Below are 20,930 nucleotides of genomic sequence, written 5' to 3'. Positions count from 1 at the left end.
AAAGACCTTGCTTATCATGAAAAGCCTCATACCATTCAGGATATTGAAGGCTCAAATCACTGCAAAGTTTGAGGAAATTGATATCGAACTCTGCAGATGTGTGTGGTGCTCTGTGCCTGCTCGGCTGCAACTGTGCATCGATCACGAGGGAGGGCACTTTGAAAATTGCAAGTAAAACAGCTTGGTACAGTTCCGTAATAATTTTTCTTGAATAAATGGTGAGATAAACATGTCATTCATTTATTTCTACCTTCTTGTACACTGTAATACAAATGGCAAATAAACAATCAACTGACAGAAATCGGGCGCTACTTCTGACTCACTATATATATATATATATATATATATATATATATATATATATATATATATATATATATATATATATATATATATATATATGTATCCAGTGGGGAGAACAAGTATTTGATACACTGCCGATTTTGCAGGTTTTCCCACTTACAAAGCACATAGAGGTCTGTAATTTTTATCATAGGTACACTTCAACTGTGAAAGATGGAATCTAAAACAAAAATCCTGAAAATCACATTGTATGATTTTTAAATAATTAATTTGCATTTTATTGCATGAAATAAGTATTTGATCACCTTCCAACCAGAAAGAATTCCGGCTCTCACAGACCTGTTAGTTTTGTCTTTAAGAGGCCCTCCCATTCTCCACTCACTACCTGTATTAACTGCACCTGTTTGAACTCGTTATCTGCATAAAAGACAGCTGTCCACACTCAATCAATCAGACTCCAACCTCTCCACAATGGGCAAGACCAGAGAGCTGTCTAAGGACATCATGGACAAAATTGTAGACTTGCACAAGGCTGGGATGGGCTACAGGACAATAGGCAATCAGCTTGGTGACAAGGCAACAACTGTTGGCGCAATTATTAGAAAATGGAAGAAGTTCAAGATAACAGTCAATCTCCCTCGGTCTGGGGCTCATTGCAAGATCTCACCTCGTGGAGCCTCAATGATCATGAGAAAGGTGAGGGATCAGTCCAGAACTACAAGGCAGGACCTGGTCAATGACCTGAAGAGAGCTGGGACCACAGTATCAAAGAAAACCATAAGTAACACACTACGCCGTCATGGATTAAAATCCTGCAGCGCACGCAAGGTCCCTCTGCTCAAGCCAGCGCATGTCCAGGCCCGTCTGAAGTTTGCCAATGACCATCTGGATGATCCAGAGGAGGAATGGGAGAAGGTCATGTGGTCTGATGAGACCAAAATAGAGCTTTTTGGTTTAAACTCCACTCGCCGTGTTTGGAGGAAGAAGAAGGATGAGTACAACCCCAAGAACACCATCCCAACCATGAAGCATGGAGGTGGAAACATCATTCTTTGGGGATGCTTTTCTGCAAAGGAGACAGGACGACTGCAGCGTATTGAGGGGATGATGGATGGGGCCATGTATCGCGAGATCTTGGCCAACAACCTCCTTCCCTCAACAAGAGCATTGAAGATGGGGCGTGGCTGGCTCTTCCAGCATGACAACGACCCGAAACACAGAGCTAGAGCAACTAAGGAGTGGCTCCGTAAGAAGCATCTCAAGGTCCTGGAGTGGCCTAGCCAGTCTCCAGACCTGAACCCAACAGAAAATCTTTGGAGGGAGCTGAAAGTCTGTGTTGCCCAGTGACAGCCCTGAAACCTGAAGGATCTGGAGAAGATCTCGATGGAGGAGTGGGCCAAAATCCCTGCTGCAGTTTGTGCAAACCTGGTTAAGAACAACAGGAAATGTCTGATCTCTGTAATTGCAAACAAAGGTTTCTGTACGAAATATTAAGTTCTGTTTTTCTGATGTATCAAATACTTATTTCATGCAATAAAATGCAAATTAATTCTTTAAAAATCATACAATGTGATTTTCAGGATTTTTGTTTTAGATTCCGTCTTTCACAGTTGAAGTGTACCTATGATAAAAATTACAGACCTCTATGTGCTTTGTAAGTGGGAAAACCTGCAAAATCGGCAGTGCATCAAATACTTGTTCTCCCCACTGTATATATATATATATATATATATATATATATATATATATATATATATATATATATATATATATATATATATATATATATATATATATATATATATATATATATATATATATATATATATATATATATATATATATATATATATATATATATATATACATACACATACATACACATACATACACATACATACACATACATACACATACATACACATACATACACATACACATATACACACACACACACACACACACACACACACACACACACACACACACACACACACACACACACACACACACACACACACACACACACACGAGGCTCTCACTCTCGCTCTCACTTTCACTCCCCACCCTTCCCGGTCGTATCCATTTGCCCCTTGAATTCTGTCTTTTGCACCTGAAAAAGTGGAAAAGTTTCTGGCAACCCTCAATTCACTCTACAACTAGACCAGATGGCATCAGCTCACATGTCCTAAAAGCCTGCTTTGTTGTTCTTGCACTTCCTCTCTCTGCAATTTTCAACCTGTCATTTACCAAAAGTCATATTCCATCTTATTAGAAATCAGCCAACATCACAGCATTACATAAAAGGTGCAAAAATGGATCCCATTAACGACAGACCAATTAGCTTACTTCCAATCATCAACAAGGTCATGGAATCCATCATCACAGTTGACAAATCATTTCTTTTCTCCATCAGCCTCATCTCGGATCATCGATTCGGATTCAGACCTGGTCACTCATCCTTGGACCTGCTGCTTCTGCTCTCCCAGCAATGTATGGAGGCCCTCAATACAAGACATGAAATCAGGGCCATCTCTCTGGACATATCTCAAGCTTTTCATACAGTCTGGCATCCTGCCCTGCTCTTCAAACTGTCTGCCTATGGAATCCAAGGTCAACTCCATTCTTGGTTTACTGACTTCCTCCACTCTCATAGCCAATGTGTGGCTCTCAACAGAAGGCTTTCTTCTCCTCTCCCTGTCAAAGCTGGAGCACCTCAAGAGAATGCTCTGGGCCCCACCTTGTTCCTCATCTTCATCAATTATCTCACTGACTGTGGAAAATCCTGCTTATCTCTTTGCTCATGACTCCACTCTCTGTCATGACATCTCTCATCCTTCTGACAGACAGGCAGTGGCCTCTTCCCTCTCCTCAGACCTGGACAAATAACAACCTGGTCAAACAGTTGGAATACGTCTTTCAGCCCTGAGAAATATATCTCTCTCGAAATATATATATATATATATATATATATATATATATATATATATAAATATATATATATATATATATATTGTGACGTTCACGGGACTTGAACAGTCACGCCAACGTAGAATGAGCCGAAACGATGGAGGCGGTTTATTTATTTATAACCCAAAGATGGCGGTTCTAATCGCTCTACCGCAAACGGGACGAGGAAGGAAGCACGAGTCGCATTTCACTGAGTTGACAACGTTTATTTCTCTAACCAGAAATAACAAGACTCGGCAAGAGGAGGGATCCGGGGTGATTCGACGGGATGGTGGTGTGGGTTCGGGCGTGGGGAAAACACAGACAATTCCAATGAATATACAAATCTCAAACCCTCTAAGGCGCCAGGTACACACACACACACACACACACACACACACACACACACACACACACACACACACACACACACACACACACACACACACACACACACACACACACACACACACACACACACACACACACACACACACAAACCGTAGCTGGTCCTGGTAGTCAGGCCGGCCCGTGGTGTAGACGCAACAGTCCCTGGATTGGCGTCGGACGAGCTGGCGTTGCGCTCGTCAGGGGCAGGAGACACCGTGGTACTGTCGACCTCCTGGTGTCGGCCCAAGTCCGCTCACAGCCGCAAGGGAACCAGTTCTGGCGCCAAGTTGCGAGCAGGAGAGGGAGGCAGGTCCGCCCGCCGTTCGACCCCGTACTCCGAGCCAGCAAACCCCAAAGCCAACCAAGGTGAGGCACGAGGCACAGGAAGGCCTCGAGACACAATGAAAACCAGGATCGAATCAGCGTACAACAACACCGCACGCTCCCAGCACAACAGCCTCCACCAAAACAGTTTTTCTGTCCCAATCTTCTTCCTCTTCCCCGTTTTCCCCGAGCAGAGCCTTTTTATCCTCCCGTCCTCGTCACTTCCAATCGAGCCGTTTTATTGGCACTCCGCCGTCGCCTTCCGCCAATCGTGATCACGGGGCGGAGCCATCCGTAGCACTGTCCTGTGACATCACGGCAAGTCTCCAGGGAATACTAAAAGGGGTTTACACAGACACACTTACCCTATCCCGTATCCCTATCTAATTACGTGACAATTATCATTTCCCCCCTTGAAGAAATGGACATTTACTAGACAACTTATCACCACTGAATTGCTACTTATTACATTGAGATCCTGGTACACTCGAACAGCATGGCATACCTAATTAAACTTCCTAATTACCCTTTGAATGCATACCCCCCTCTCAAACGTAACACTGCCCCCTCCTCTGGTACCGCAGCTCCTGCAAGGTATATCACAGGCGCTACCGTACCAGCCTTAACACTTACTGACTCACACCTATTTAACCTAACGAAATAAAGTAGGAGGGGCAATGGGCAGCGAGTCGCAGCTAACTTACCTATCCTGCTTAATGTACTACCCCCTTATGGCCTTATCCTCGCCTAAACAATCATTCATTTTTTTATTTTTTTTATTTTATCACATGAGAGCACTGAGCGAAGTTGCACTCCATCCTCTGGATCATTGCTCTTGCCCAACACTCTTCCAGTGATCTGGGGAGGGGAAACAAAAGGTTCCACAAAAACACAACACTTATACTTTACATTCCTACTCTAAGCCTTAACGACACTATTCACAGGATATTTACACTTGACCGCGTCCCCCAGTGGATGCTAATAGACCCAGCGTTACCTGGGGAGCCAATTTTCAAATTTGCTTGCCCCAAAATTATGCGGACATCATGCCCTAGCTGCACATGTCAAGTTGTGCGGGATCGAGTGGGACACACATCTTCACAACACTCACACCATGGTCATCATCACATTTCTAGGTCATGGTCCCCATTTTAGTGATGCAGGCTGAATCCCGTCATGGCCGTGGGGTGGGCCCATCGGCCTTACATGTGACACCTGCATTTCTAACACTTCACCGACCATGACCTTCCCTGTTACCACACCATGCCCAATAAAAAAACAATGTGTGCACCATACATTTCACTTCTTCACTTGAAACAACTCACACAGCACTTCTCCTCACCCGATCCACGCACCAGCCATTGGACAGCCACTCGTGCCCGCTTTGTTACCAATTACCCACTGTCCCGATTGTCACTCTAAAACCCAGCAGAACTTACAAACACATGCCAATTTTCCCACAATTCACTTTTTTCACCAAAGGAGGCACTTCGCCACAATCTCACCAGCCGAGCATGGCCCTATATGCTCAGCCCGATCTAGTCTCCCCGACCCCCGACAGTGATTTACGGACCCGACCTATGAAAGGGCATCTCGGATAGACCTGTCGGTTCAGCAGGAGGATTCATCCTCTCCGAGTCTAAAAGTGTATTGGAGGGTCCCTCCATCGCCGGGTACCGGCAATATCGTTGCATGTGTCCTCTTCGCCCGCACCGGAAACAACTCCCCATAAAAGGCCCCCATGGGTATCTGTGTAATGTCTCTTCCGATTCCGGACCCCCTCGGCCATAATCAAATTGCTCTTTTGGCTGGGCTGGACCCCGCCGCTTTGGCGCACCAACTACAGAATTACCCTTTATCAAACTTGACAGTTTCTGGCAAATTTCCTGAAACATTTGGGTAATGCCAATTTCTCCCAGCCCCCCTCCCTGATCCTGAATCTCCGCCTGACGGATCGTCACCGATGGCCTCTCGGGCACCCGACCCGGCCGACTCCACGAGGCCAGCCTGGCCGCGCACTCGGCCGCTCGGTGCACGGTGAGTGGATCCTGTAGCTCCATCAGCGCTCGGACCTCAGGGTCAAGAAGAGCAGCTAAAAATTTCTCGAGTGCCAGTCTGTCCCATGCCTCCACTGTAAGGTCCTGATATGCGATCCTGACTGATTGGTAAATGTCCTGTGCCAGCTCCTGCACTGTCTCACCCGGCTTTAATCTGCGGTGCTGGAGCTGGGCCCGCACCAGATCACAGTTTGCTGCAAACCCAAACCGACGGCTCAACACCTCGCAAATGTGGGAGCTGGTCAACATCCCTCCGCGATCACGTTTAACACATCTGCGGCTGGTCCCCGCAACGTTGCCACCAAATTCCCTGTACGTTCCCGCTCATTCCACCCGTTTAGTCGGGAAATACACTCAAATTGCGTCAGAAAAGCTTTAAGGCTCCCTGACCCGTCAAAATTTACCAGGGGGATCACTTTTACGGTGGCCCGCTTCTCAGTTTCTCCCTTGTCCGAATCCAGCCCAGGGATCAAACACCCTTGTGGCTGCGTATCCAATTTCGGAGCCCACTGTGGCCAAAGACGTTTTGTGGTGAGGGTCTCATGGGTCAATTTTGCCTCCTGTTCCAAACGTTGAATGGACTGATTCACCTCTTCCCGCAGGATCTTCTGGGCCCGCACAACCTCCTCCAAGGCTCCGTCGCGAGTTTGTAGCTGCTCCTCAACCAACCCGGACACTCTACTTACAAAAGACGGCTCTACCAGGCCTTTATCCAAGACTTCATCTTGGCTCATAATTTTATCTTGTTCGTCCAAACGAGCCTCCAATCCTTTTACCTCCTCCGCCAAATTCATCCTTTGCTTCCTCAGCTCTCCCCACTCTTCAACTTGCAGCTGCATACGAGCATCCACACAGGCACGATGACGTTCCAGGCTTTCATCCACTTTATCAACCCGAATGTTCGTCGCATCAATTTTATCTACTAATTTTTTCTGTATATTTTCCCCCTCCAATGTAATTTCTACCTTTGTTTCCTCCAATCTATCCTCGAATTTACTTTGTATTTCCCCCAATTGAACATCCACACACTCCTGCATCTTGGTTTTCATTTTCTCCATCTTTTCCCCAAATTCATCCCTCATTAAATCAATCCGTGCACCCAACTGTTGCCCCATTACCCCCAATTGATCTGTCATTTCTGCCCTCTGTGTCACGAATTGATTTTCCATTTGTGCCGTCATTTCTGCCCTCTGTGTCACGAATTGATTTTCCATTTGTGCCGTCATTTCTGCCATTTGTGCCCCCTGTACCGTCATTTTTGCCCCCTGTGCTGTAATTGTCCTCATTAAACGTTCCAACATTGTCCAGATCGTCATCGTGCCGGTTTCCGGCGCTGCCGGCTCCTTTACGGGCGATGAAGCACGGTCCACGCTCGGAATGGGGGAGGTTCCAACCCGACCCCCGTCTCTCCCTTCTTCCCCCGACTCGCTGCCAGACACGTGGCCTTCCTCCTCAAACATCTGCACATCCGCCATGGTGCAGAAGTCCCGTTTGCCGCCAATTAATTTTAATTTGAAAAATCCCGCCAAAATTTTCCCGCGCTCGCGCGCTTTTCTGTAGTAATTTTATATTCCAATTCGTGGCGACATTTTAATCTTGGTTTATTCTCCCGATACCAAATATAATTTAGAGGGGTTCGAACATCCAACACCCTGACACCAATGTGACGTTCACGGGACTTGAACAGTCCCGCCAACGTAGAATGAGCCGAAACGATGGAGGCGGTTTATTTATTTATAACCCAAAGATGGCGGTTCTAATCGCTCTACCGCAAACGGGACGAGGAAGGTGGCACGAGTCGCTTTTCACTGAGTTGATAACGTTTATTTCTCTAACCAGAAATAACAAGACTCGGCAAGAGGAGGGATCCGGGGCGATTCAACGGGATGGTGGTGTGGGTTCGGGCGTGGGGAAAACACAGACAATTCCAATGAATATACAAATCTCAAACCCTCTAAGGCGCCAGTTACACACACACACACACACACACACACACACACACACACACACACACACACACACACACACACACACACACACACACACACACACAACGTAGCTGGTCCTGGTGGTCAGGCTGGCCCGTGGTGTAGACGCAACAGTCCCTGGATTGGCGTCGGACGAGCTGGCGTTGCGCTCATCAGGGGCAGGAGACACCGTGGTGCTATCGACCTCCTGGTGTCGGCCCAAGTCCACTCACAGCCGCCAGGGAACCAGTTCTGGTGCCAAGTCGCGAGCAGGAGAGGGAGGCAGGTCCGCCCGCCGTTCGACCCCGTACTCCGAGCCAGTAGAACCCCAGAGCCAACCAAGGTGAGGCACGAGGCACAGGAAGGCCTCGAGACAAGATGGAAACCAGGATCGAATCAGTGCAACAACACCGCACGCTCCCAGCACAACAGCCTCCACCAAAACAGTTTTTCTGTCCCGATCTTCTTCCTCTTCCCCGTTTTCCCCGAGCAGAGCCTTTTTATCCTCCCGTCCTCGTCACCTCCAATCGAGCCGTTTTATTGGCACTCCGCCGTCGCCTTCCGCCAATCGTGATCACGGGGCGGAGCCATCCGCAGCACTGTCCTGTGACATCACGGCAAGTCTCCAGGGAATACTAAAAGGGGTTTACACAGACACACTTACCATATCCCATATCCCTATCTAATTACGTGACAATTATCATTTCCCCCTTGAAGAAATGGACATTTACTAGACAACTTATCACCACTGAATTGCTACTTATTACATCGAGATCCTGGTACACTCGAACAGGATGGCATACCTAATTAAACTTCCTAATTACCCTTTGAATGCATACCCCCCCCTCAAACGTAACAATATATATATATATATATATATATATATATATATATATATATATATATATATATATATATATATATATATATATATATATATATATATATACATCTTCTTTCGGCTGCTCCCGTTAGGGTTTGCCACAGTGGATCATCCGCATGATCCGCATCGTGATTTGGCTTAGTTTTTACGCCGGATGCCCTTCCTGACGCAACCCTCGTCGCCTCTTAAGACACAGGGGTATATATATATATATATATATATATATATATATATATATATATATATATATATATATATATATATATATATATATATATATATATATATCTCTAAGGACTGCATTGCAAATCCATCCAACTACTTTCTCAACGATCCTCTTGAAGAGGTTCAGTCACTCAAACTCTTTGGTCTCGCTCTCAGTCATGATCTTTCTTGGCAAGCCACATTTCAAAGTTGGCCTGCAAAGCGAGATGCTGACTGGGCAATCTCCACTGTGCAAATTCCTTCCTTGGAACACCTGAGCTCCCATCCATCTACAGGGCTCCCATCCGCAGCTTGGTGGAGTACTGCTCTCCCCTCTGGGTTGGCTCCCCTGCCTCACATCTTACTCAGCTTGAAGCCATGGAAACAAATGCTTTCAATATCATTGGAATCTCTCACAATGAAGCTGAGTCTATGGGCCTATCACTTCGCCATCGCCGACAGGTCGGTGGTCCCTCTGTCTTCTTCTATCTAATTTCTGGACTTGCACCCTCTGCCCTCTCCATGCTTTGTCCCACCAAGGTATCTGCTGGACACACATGGTCCACCAGGAACCCACTCCTGGTGAAACTGCCCAAATCTAGAACCACTGCTCACCTCCACTCATTTATTCCTCTCTTTTCCCACCGGTGAAACCACTTTCTACACTCTCTTCAGTCTCATTCTTCCCTCCAGGTCTTCAATACAGCTGTTCACCACCATCTCAAGTCATTCTCCATCCAAAACCATGATCTTTCCTTCACCCGTTAAACCACCCCCACTGTCCCAAAATTTTACTTATGTATCCATATTGTCCATCCCTTGTATTCTCCCTTACCTCTCATCGTTAACTGCATCCCTTGTTTGTCCATCGACATCTACTTTCTCCCTCCACCCTACTGTTGCTGTTTCCCCTTTCTCCTGCTATTCCCTTTGCTATGTTGTGTAATGATTTGTTCTGTCATAGATCTTCCACGAGCCTAAACCACATTTCAAAAAAAACCCCCCAAATATATAGCTATAACTATGATAAGACTGTGCCTTTGACACACAATCACAGATGCACACAATCAACACCACAATACCCCTTCTCCTTCCTTTTCTGAAATGACATTATGATAGGATATCAATCGGCATGAGAATATTATTGGGAGTGATCATGGTGTGAAATCTCAATGAAGATGGAGACCGGTTAACAATCTGGGAATGATGGTTCCAATAGTAAGTGCACTCGTAAAATTTCAGCAACCAATGCTGGACTTACTCAGGTAGTCGTCTTTTTGGCCCAATTCTGGGATGTAATAATCCACATCCTTGTTGCAGAAGAAGTGGAAGGGTTGGCAGGTGTCAAAAATGAAATCACCAAAATACTCCTCCATGTACGTTGTCAGAACACGCCGGTCGAAGCTGTCTATTACACGTCCACCATACATCACCTGGCATCACAATGAGGTGTTAATCCTGTACCGCAGCATGGTTTGGCAGAATTACCCACTCCTGCTTCTTCCTTTTCTTTTATTTATGTGCATGAAGTCAAAATCCTTTTTACAGCATGAGAACAGCACTTCTAGAGTACAGTACATCGTCTCACCTCACGTGTTCATTCTGAACAAAAATACAATTGTTAACTGAACATGCTACGATTATGGCCCACTGCTATTATGGCTCATATACCTATATCATATGTCACATAGTTTTTTGGTTTGGGTTATGAATGTCATAAATTTCAATCTTCACTCACATCCAGTCATAGATCAGACATCAGACAGATTTTTCAAATAAAGATTTCAATTCATCTAATTATGGTTGGAATACCACTTCACCGATGATGTCATCATTGTCAACCTATATGCCCCATGGGGAGTTGATAACCTTTGCCAAGTCAAAATTGTTTTCGTTGAGCAGTGTCAGAGAAAATGATGTTCAATTTTTTTTCCTTTAATCCATTATGGCTGCCATACCATGTGACCTATGACATCATAAATTTAATTCTTCACTCGCAGCATGTCATAGATAAGACATATGAAGTTTCAGATTTTTAGACAAGGATTTCAATTCAACCAATTATGGATGGAACACCACTTCACCATTGAGATCATCATTATCATTGTTATCGTTGGCATCATCATCGTTAACTTTTTACATTTGTACAGTTGAAGATGGTTACATCACTGTAGTTTCACTTTGATCAAAGGAACTTTACCAGACTCGGTGGTGTAATGGTTGGAGCATCTGCTCCGAGCCCGAGAGGTCAGGGAGTTCGAACCCCAGCTGAGTCGTACCAAAGACTTTTAAAATGGTATGTGCTGCTTACTTGCTTGATGTTCAGCATTTAAAAGGAAAAGAGCCTGGACAATCCCCATAGCTTGGCATCCATGGGGAGAAGAAAATTCGTCCTTATGAAATGCATCATTGAGTATGGCCATTTTCGTTATGCGCCGGTACGCAAAGTTCACTGGGAAATGACGGTCTTTCCACCGAACTCAGTGGCTGTTTGTCTCATCGTGTGTGTGTGTGTGTGTGTGTGTGTGTGTGTGTGTGTGTGTGTGTGTGTGTGTGTGTGTGTGTGTGTGTGTGTGTGTGTGTGTGTGTGCGCGCGTGTGTGTGTGTGTGTGTGAGAGAGACAGCTCCACGATGAGCCTTAAATCCTGTAAAAAAATTAACAAAGACAAAAAAAAATACAGCCGTTTTCAACCAACCTCTCCAATGAGATATTTCAGGCTGCTCCAGGGTATCTTGGGATTGTCTTTCTGGTGGGCTTTAATTAAGTATGTGTTCAAAATCTCCAAACACACCTGTTAAAGTTCAGATTAGTAGCAGGAAAAGAGCTTTCATTAGGCATTTGTCTTGTTTTCAGTGCAGTGCACACACCGACCTTAATGTACAGTATGTGTGTGTGTGTGTGTGTGTGTGTGTGTGTGTGTGTGTGTGTGTGTGTGTGTGTGTGTGTGTGTGTGTGTGTGTGTGTGTGTGTGTGTGTGTGTGTGTGTGTGTGTATATATATATATATATATATATATATATATATATATATATATATATATATATATATATATATATATATATATATATCAATCGTGTATATATAAAAAGGGGTCAAGGTGGAACTGACCTGAAAGTCAGATTCATTGAAGTTGTACGGTACATTCCAGCCCATCTTGCCATATTTCCGGCGCTCTTGCACCACAGCATGAAAGAAAGCCAGCACGTAGACAAGAGATGGGAAAGCTTGGTGAGGACATGACATTAGCATCTTGTTGGAAATACGAAAGAAATTGGCACGCAGGTTGAGTTTGAGCCCACTCGGAGGTTCAGTAACAACCTGCGAAGAGGCAAAGGATGCCATTTGACATCAATATCCATCAACAAGGTTAAGTGTGGCCTGTAGTTGGGCCACAGGATCACATTCACAAAAGGAAATCGGTCAGCAGTTATATCGAGAGGTAGGGATCAAGAAGCACGTAGTGGTTGGGTTATTAATATGTCATTTAAATTGTTCATCTCTAGATCAGAATGTTTTCAAGATAGCATGAAGGTCAGCTATACCTTGAGAGCATTCTGTAAGATACCGATAGGAAACAGAGGTGTCGGCTCCGTGGTGAGCCAAAGTCGGAAGTCTGGGTGTGTCTTGCTGATACGCTGTAGGGCTTTCTCTAAGTCACGCAGCCATAGTGCCAGCAGGTGACAGTTCTGCAGCATGAGCCATGATCCCTGCTTCACAGAGTTTTCGAGTAGCTGCAGTGCACTCTGTAACCACAAATGGTCAAGGACACATGACAACGAGTCCTCAGTGGTGTTGTATCACAGGTAGCTCTGCAACGACCATCGGTCAACTTTGGATAGATAGCGTGCCAGCTGTACTGACAGTTTGCCCGATTCGGTCCAGCGTCATTGATCGGCATCAATATGGACCGAGCACATCTGCCGTCACATGCAAAGAAACCTGAACAGCTGCTCTTTTATGCTTTTTTGAGATGTACTCAAAACAAGGGGCGAATTTGCAAGTTAAGAATATACAGGTGATATATCCAGAAGAGCAGAGCACGAATATTTAATTTTACACACCTGAATTAAATATTTGCTTTGAAAACACATAACATGAATACTTAGCTTCGAATGGTGGGTGATCCCATTCAAATCGAACTTCCCTCCACAATTACCTGCCTCTTGCAGATCAAAATGGTCAGCATGATGCATCGACTGATATGCTTGTATAAATTAACTCCACAATTTGTTTACTTGCACTTCGACCGAATGCTCCGCATACATAGCCTCAAGCTTCTTCGAGCACTGCTGTAGTTTTCCATTTAAAAAAAGGGAAGAGTTGTGAATGATACATGATTTTGATCAAAGAATAAGTGAGAGATGCTTTTAAACTTGTGCAAAAGCAAGAGGAAAGAGACGAAGTTTGTGTGGTTTTACTGATCCACAACTGGGTGCCCTCTCCTAAAGGACCTAACCCAGAAAAGCCGAATGAGAAGGATGCTCAACCCTTACCAAGACCGAAGGATACAGTTTAAATATTGATCAGGGCACCAACCCAAAGGCCCATTTATTCTTGCATACAGGACTTAATATCCACTCCAAAGGACAATGTTGTGGATAATATCACCCTCCATTTTTCGTGAGAGATGTGCCTATATCTCTCCATCTCTTCTCCCTCTCTCTTCTCCCTCTCTCTTCTCCCTCCTCTCTTCTCCCTCCTCTCTTCTCCCTCCTCTCTTCTCCCTCCCCTCTTCTCCCTCCCCTCTCTCTCTTTTCCTGCGGGATAACCTCAAACCACTTCGCTGTACGAAGATGGAATTTCCCACACCAATTCAAGCTGAGTCAAAGTAGAATGGTTGAAGTTTCAGTGCGATTCCATATTTGGATTGTGATGGTCCCAGGTTCGAGTATGCAGCTATAACACAATGAGGAGGAAGGTAACTATTTGCACACCAAGTGACCTCTGACTGACATTTCACTTTAATCCTCATTCTCTACATAAATAGTTGTAATCACAATAAGAGCTTTCCTTCATATGATATTGATAGGGAAAGCACAACACTCGTTTACATCCCCCATAGTGCCCACGACGCATTTCAAAAGGGACAAAATCCTTACCTTTTCCTGTCCTTGACCCATTGCGAGAAAGCACAGTCGTGCAGTGTCAAACCTCTTCCGCTCAGCCAACTTGGTGAGGTCTCCAGCTGGGTCAGAACCAGGACTTAGGATAAGCACAATGGGTGAAGTGGGACAGCTCTGCTCCAAGATGTTCTCAAAACTCACCACTGGGGGCTGCACATACCTGTGTCCCAATAACAAGTGGCAACGATTTCAGATCGGTGCACCATGGTCTTTGACGTAAAGGAACACAATATTGTGGATATCATAGCCCTAACCTTAACACTAAAATATATCAGGCTCCTTTAACACCCACTTCTCTCCAGTGGTTGTAGAAACATAATCTGTGACGGCACGGAAAACCCGGTCAACACGGAAACAGCGAATGAGCAGAAGACGCTGAAAAGCTGAAAGGTCCTCTTCAAAGCCACCTGGGAAAGGCATCTGCTCTGGTGTGTCCGAGTCAAACCACTGGTGGAAAAAGATGAGCAGAATATGCGAGCATATCATAAGTGTAACAAACATGAATTTTACATAACTTAACTAGAAAAGTACACTCAATAGAGTGCATACCTCCACCAGGCTGAACAGTTTACGTTTTTTTTTTATCCCACTGATTGGCATCAGACTTTAACCAAAATCTGATCATCTTGTTCTTGTCACCGACCCAACTCATCCACCAAGTTTTGTTATAACCCCTCTACAACTTTTTGAGATATCATGCTACATATCGTTTTTTGGCCTGATCTCTAAATAGTGAAGACAAACTTAAAATTTCTCGATCTCCAAATAGTGAAGAAAAACTCACTCAAAAAACTTAAAATTTCTCATAGCCGGATCTTCACCAAAGTTGAATCAATTCGTCCCTGTCACACACCCAGCCAGTCCACCAAGTTTCATTTGATCCGTCCACCACGTTTTGAAATATCGCATTATATATCGTTTTTGGCCTTATATCTCGTGGTGAAGAAGCATCAGTTTTACCAATGTGGCGACATGGGAAAACACTTTATTCAAACTATGAACATTCATGCTGGGAGAAACCTGGCCCATGATCAGTAACCCGTGCACGTCCCGACCCGATAAAATTATTTTGTGATGATTGAAATGTCAGTTGACTGATTATTTCAACTTTTCTAACAATTACCTCCACCACTGAAGGTGGACGGAGGTTGTTTTCACCTCTGTCTGTCTGTCTGTCTGTTTGTCTGTGAACAGGATATCGCAAAAAGTTAGGGATGGATTCGGATGAAACTTGGTGGACAGATTTGGTGTGTTAAAAAAGACGAATCGATTCTCTCTTTGGTAACGATCCAAATAAAACCCAGATCTGGATACGAGAGTTTAAAAATTTTTTGAAAGTGATTCTTCACCATTGAGAGATGGGGCCAAAAACGATATACCAATTCGTCACACACACACACACACACACACACACACACACACACACACACACACACACACACACACACACACACACACACACACACACACACACACACACACGTTATTTCAAAAAGTTGTGGACGAGTTATGGCAAAACGAGTTACATGAGCTGGTTCGGTGAGAAGAACAAGCCGATTCGATTTCAGTTCAGGTCCGGATTTAGATCCGGCCGATCAGTGGGATACAAACGTAAATTGTTGAACCTGGCAGAGGTATGTGCTTCATTGAGTGTTGTTCTCGTTGTAAATTATATCATGACATCTTTTAATAACACGCCCCGATATATATATATATATATATATATATATATATATATATATATATATATATATATATATATATATATATATATATATATATATATTGTTGCGGATTCGCGCCCGCCGGCGTGCGGACGGCCACGTAACTCGAATCGCGGCACGTCGCCCACCGGACGGACAATCCAGTCGTGACCCTCTCGGACTAACGCCGGGAACCAGTCACGGGTGGACCTTTCGGTCTCACCGCGATCGTGCCAATCGGCCCCCGCGTGGGATAGGGTTGCTCGCCAAATTCGACCTACCTAAGTACCCACACGGAGGGTAGACCGGGCGATCGCACCTCGCCGCAGGTCGACTTCGGACACGGGCCACTTTAAGCGACCCGTTCCGTACTATCGGGATAACCGAGCGGTGTTATTCGTCGGCCTCGACGGTTCGATTAATTATCGGGCGTTTTAGCCCACGACCAACCCTTTACGTGAAGCAAGATGGAGATTCAATGAAAGAAAAGACGAAGCGAAGCGGGAAAACAGTTCAACATAACTCACATTTATTTCGCGATGAACGGGAAGCACACATATACAATTACACCAAAAGCACATGTAAAAGGAGAAGACAATGCAGAGCTATCCGACTCCCGAGCGCACGGCAACACTTATACAATTTTACTTCACAGACGGCGCCGACAACACATATTCCCAAAGCAAAAGAAAAGAACCACCCTCAAGGATGAGGGGGGTAGGCGGGCCTGGGGCCGAGACCGTGTCGGGCCTACCCGTCTGATGATGAGACGCGGAGCGGCGGTGGCGCCTCAACTCCGAGGGCCTCGCGGACAGTGTCAGGTAGGGGGTGGGAAAGGGGCCCCCTTGTCGCACTATCTCAGCGCGGGGGGAAACAGGAGGGGGTTGTTGATGCTCGGGGGGGAAGGAGGACATCACCCTGTCTCGGGTCCCGCGACGAGCGTCTCCACCTCGACCTCGGTCGCGCCGCCGGCCTCTCCCTCTGCAGCTCCCGGCACTGACGCGAGCACCCCCTCGTCCGCCTTCGCCGCCGCCACCTCTCCACAACTCCGTCTAATCGCCCTCTCCGTCTCCTCTCTTGGCTCGTCCCAACTCTTCACTCTTGACTTCTCCCCTCCGAACTCACAACTCTTCTTCCCAGCTCCACCGACAACTCGTTCCAACGCACCACTCTCAACTTTCTTTACTGACGAACGCAGCCGTTTGTATAAGCCCCGTGGCTTCGCTCCTTCACCTTTGACCCTCTGCCTCCGACCCTTCACCTCTCTAACTGGCTCCCCATTGGACCGAGGAAAAGTGGGCGTGAATGCTTTTTGATCCATGAATTTGCATATAGCGTCCTCACTCCAACGCCCTGGAGGCGGGGCCAAATCGCCCCAGCTCGCCGATAGGACGGAACAGAAGTGGGCGTGAGTCGTTTTTGATCCGTTTTTCTCGGAAAGTCTGTGATGTTTCTGAACACGCTGTTCGGTGCGCGCCCTGCACGAGTCCAGTATCGGTGCCCACAAGCGGCGTGGGAATGGTGGTGATGCGATGGTGGCGAGTTGTGACGGTAAAGGTCGTGGCTGTTGTTGTGAAGCAGCGTTGTGGTTGGTGGTTGTTGTTGTGAAGTGGCGTTGTGGTTGGTGGTTGTTGTTGTGAAGCGGCGTTGTAGTTGGTGGTTGTTGTGAAGCGGCGTTGTGGTTGGTGGTTGTGTGATGGCTGTTGAGACGTGGTTGGTGGTGGTAGTAATGGCGGCTGGTCCAAAATAAAGATAGTAAAAGAAAAACGGCTATCCTGAAGAGTCGCAGCCCGACTGAATGACATTTATTCCCTCGAAACAACGGGTTTGGGCCTAACTACACATATACTTACAGAGATATCTCACCTTAGGGACCTGAATGGTGGTTTGTGAATTTCGTCAACCACAACACTACCCCCTTTCCCTTTTTACAGACTCGTCCCGAGTCGTCAAATTTTCGTGTGCCATCATGTGTAGTTTTCCCCTAGTACATTTTACCTACGGATCCCTGAGTGCGACATTCATGGTATTCGTGTCCCCAAAATAAATAATCTGAGGGCTGAGTAACTACCTAAACAAACTCACTCACACGGACGACTTAAATAAAATTGCCGGCGCTAAGACATACATGCTGGGGGCGCACTCATATTTACAGTACATCTTCCCTTAACTTACAAATTTTATACTAAACCATGGCCCAGGATCAATGAACTCTGCAAAAAGAAAGCAGTTAGCAGGGAGCCAGGCTGCTCGCATGCAGTCTCTGACTCAAACAATGCAGGTGACAGGGAACGTGGCCGGCTGCTCACACGCAGTCCAAGGCCTTCCCTTTTGAAACTGAACGCAGTGAAAAACGGTGCATGGGCTGCACAAATGCAGTCTCCGTGCCAGCTCAAGTGGCACACGCAATGAACACAACGAATGGATGGATGAATGGTTTGAACTGAACGCAGTGAACCACAACGGTGCATGGGCTGCACAAACGTAGTCTCCGTGCCAGCTCAAGTGGCACACGCAATGAACACAACGAATGGAGGGATGAAGACAAACACGGTACACGGGCCGCCACTGCAGGCCCGTGTTGTAGCTGCCAACAGGGCAGTTCTTGCAGCTTGCAAACTGTTGCTTTCTGATCCTGGCGCACATGGCAATGAACAGGGGGGCAAAGCAAAAATTGAACGGGGCTGGTGAACATGGGCAGTGGGCATGGCATGGCAAAGGCAGCAGGCAAACACAGCCCGCAGAAGAAGGCCGCTGCAGGCAAACACAGCCGGCAGATGAACTGGCCGGCACAGGCCTTGAAGTACCACAGCTGCAGATGATCCGGCCAGCACAGGCCTTGCAGCAAAACAACAGCTGCCGATGAAGTGGGCCGGCCTTTGCCTTGCAGCGACGCAGCCAGCAGATGAAGCTGGCCAGCCTTTGCCGTTCGGTGGAGGTTGGTGGAGGGAGTGCGGTGGTGCTGGCCACTCGGAAGGCGGGCTCGGACCTACCTACCCGTCTCCCTCCCACCTATCGCCTTTGCCTGTCATTGTCTATACCCACTCCCTTAATTTGTGAAAAACCAATTTAGCCCCCACTTATTTTTTTATTTTTACTTCCCCACTATAAATCGTCCCCTAACCCCCTTTACTGTCCTTGTCCGGCTAACCTATCCTGTCACCTAGCCTACTCCCAACCCCTACGTTCCCTTCCCGGAGGGGAATAAGGGAGAGCTAGCGTCCTGTGTCGAGGCCCAATTCAAGCCTCAGAATGGCCTCCCCAGAGTTCAGCGATCTAACCCAAAGTGGGTCCAGCGGCCCACAACGAGAGCGAGGGGATGGATGGTGCAGAGGGGTACACTTCCTATCTACCCTAACCATTTAACTGTTAAACTACCCCGGGGCTTTCAACAAGCGCCTCTCGCTTAAACTATTGGTTCTATCAACCCAGATTCCCGTCGCCTGTGTTGGTGTCCTCACAATTTCGGGCCTCGCCCCCCAATTTTCTCTCCGTGCCCTCACACGGTCTCCTGGCTGGGACACGTGGCCCCCTTTGGCAGGCACGACCCTCTGCCGAATCTCCAGCTATGGCACCCCCGGGCACTACACTGCCTCCGAGCCTACCAGCTCCCTAAACACCGGGGAGTGCCCCCCATGGCACCTCCCCTGAAACGCACACGTGGCAGGCTGGCTTCCCAGGCCCCTTTGCGAGGGTCACCCGTGCCCACAACACTGCCCACGCGGCTAATGGCGCCCCGGGCCCCCGCACCAAGCAGGCGCACCCGTGCCCACTACGCTATCCCGGCCCCCCATGGGCCCTTGGCCTACCACGGCCGACTAGCCTGGTGCCCGGGGTACCCACTCAGCGATACTCACTTTTCGCAGCCACGCTCCCAGCCCGTCAACAGGGCTCCTGCACCCCTCCAAACGGGTTTCGAGCCTACTTCCCCACCAACAACAAAACGACTTCCATATTTGCTAATTTGACTAACCCCCTAACTCACTTTATACTGACCCCGGGGTCCCTTGGGCGGGAGTCACTCCTCCTCCCAATCACTCATCGCACCATGCATTCCCCATTCGCTCCATTCACACAGACTCGCTGGCCTCACCCACTCACCATGTCTTCACCTCATAACTCACCAACAACTCTTCAACACACTCACCGCTGAACTCTGCCATCCTTCTAACTACATCTCCTAACTAACTCGTGCTCCCACGTCGTCCCTTAAACTATAGCACGTTCCATTTAACACTACGTAGCTAAGATACGTCCCCTCTACATATCCACAAGTCTGTCACTGTCTCCAAATCTCTAAAAAATTATTTACCCAACCTAAATCTCGCTACAATCCCTCTAACTAATCCATTCCACGGACTCCATGAGGACTTACCCCTGCCCCATGAAGTCGGTCTAGCTAAGCTAACCCTTCCCCCTAACTAGTTTCATCCTGTGCCCAGGGTCAAGGGGGTCTTCCACCCCTTGCCCAGGAATCCTGTGCACCCGAAAGTGAGGCTTGCTTCTTTTTTTTTTTTTTTTTTTTTTTTTTTACATGCGCAGCACCAGCGCGGCAACTCACAGCTCGCGCACTTTGCACCTGCCAGTGACGTCATGCAGCTGCACGTGTACCTCGTCCCTCCTTGGACGGTACCATCCGGCAGGGATACCCCTCCTGCCGGATTCCAACCCCACGTGCAGCCATGGCGTCACTGTGCGCATAAAAAAAACACAAGCCCCACGTCTCGAGGGGTTCCCCACGCGAACACATGTGCTTTGCCCGTTGGAGCTTAACACACACGATCGCGTGGAGAACCCGTCCGGTCCAAATCCGTTATCCTGCCTAAACTTTGTCCGTCCGCGGGATCGGCAAATCCACTGCGTGCGTTTCCGGACCGGGACTTCACTCTCGCAAGCGAGCACGTGGGGGCCTCGTGCGTTGCACAGCACGGACCTCGTGCTCACTGCTGGGTGAACCCGGCACGGTCCCCGAAACAACTACAGCCGCTACTCGGCTTCCTTTCCTCACATGTCGTCGTCGTCGCCA

General features: G+C 47.1%; 1 protein-coding gene across 6 annotated transcripts in view; it reads right to left on the bottom strand.

The window, feature by feature from the left end:
* DNAH10 (dynein axonemal heavy chain 10) overlaps positions 1-20,930 on the bottom strand; it is a 494,970-nt gene that overhangs the window by 19,496 nt on the left and 454,544 nt on the right. For 4 of the 6 annotated variants that reach the window (XM_085898117.1, XM_085898134.1, XM_085898126.1 and 1 more), the window contains 6 exons: positions 14,494-14,648; positions 14,178-14,361; positions 12,621-12,821; positions 12,187-12,396; positions 11,774-11,869; positions 10,339-10,510 (listed from right to left, as the gene is read on the bottom strand). In XM_085898117.1, coding sequence (XP_085754243.1) covers positions 10,339-10,510; positions 11,774-11,869; positions 12,187-12,396; positions 12,621-12,821; positions 14,178-14,361; positions 14,494-14,648 — 1,018 coding nt within the window. Of the gene's footprint in view, positions 1-10,338; positions 10,511-11,773; positions 11,870-12,186; positions 12,397-12,620; positions 12,822-14,177; positions 14,362-14,493; positions 14,649-20,930 lie in introns of those variants that run through there. The other 2 variants (XM_085898154.1, XM_085898164.1) reach the window with 2 other exon arrangements.

Source organism: Eptatretus burgeri, chromosome 1 (assembly GCF_056783735.1).
Source record: "Eptatretus burgeri isolate ZD-2024b chromosome 1, Ebu_testis_v1, whole genome shotgun sequence".
Taxonomy (NCBI): Eukaryota; Metazoa; Chordata; class Myxini; order Myxiniformes; family Myxinidae; genus Eptatretus; species Eptatretus burgeri.
Note: the sequence above shows the minus strand (reverse complement) of the source record. Positions and strands in the feature narration are given on the sequence as shown.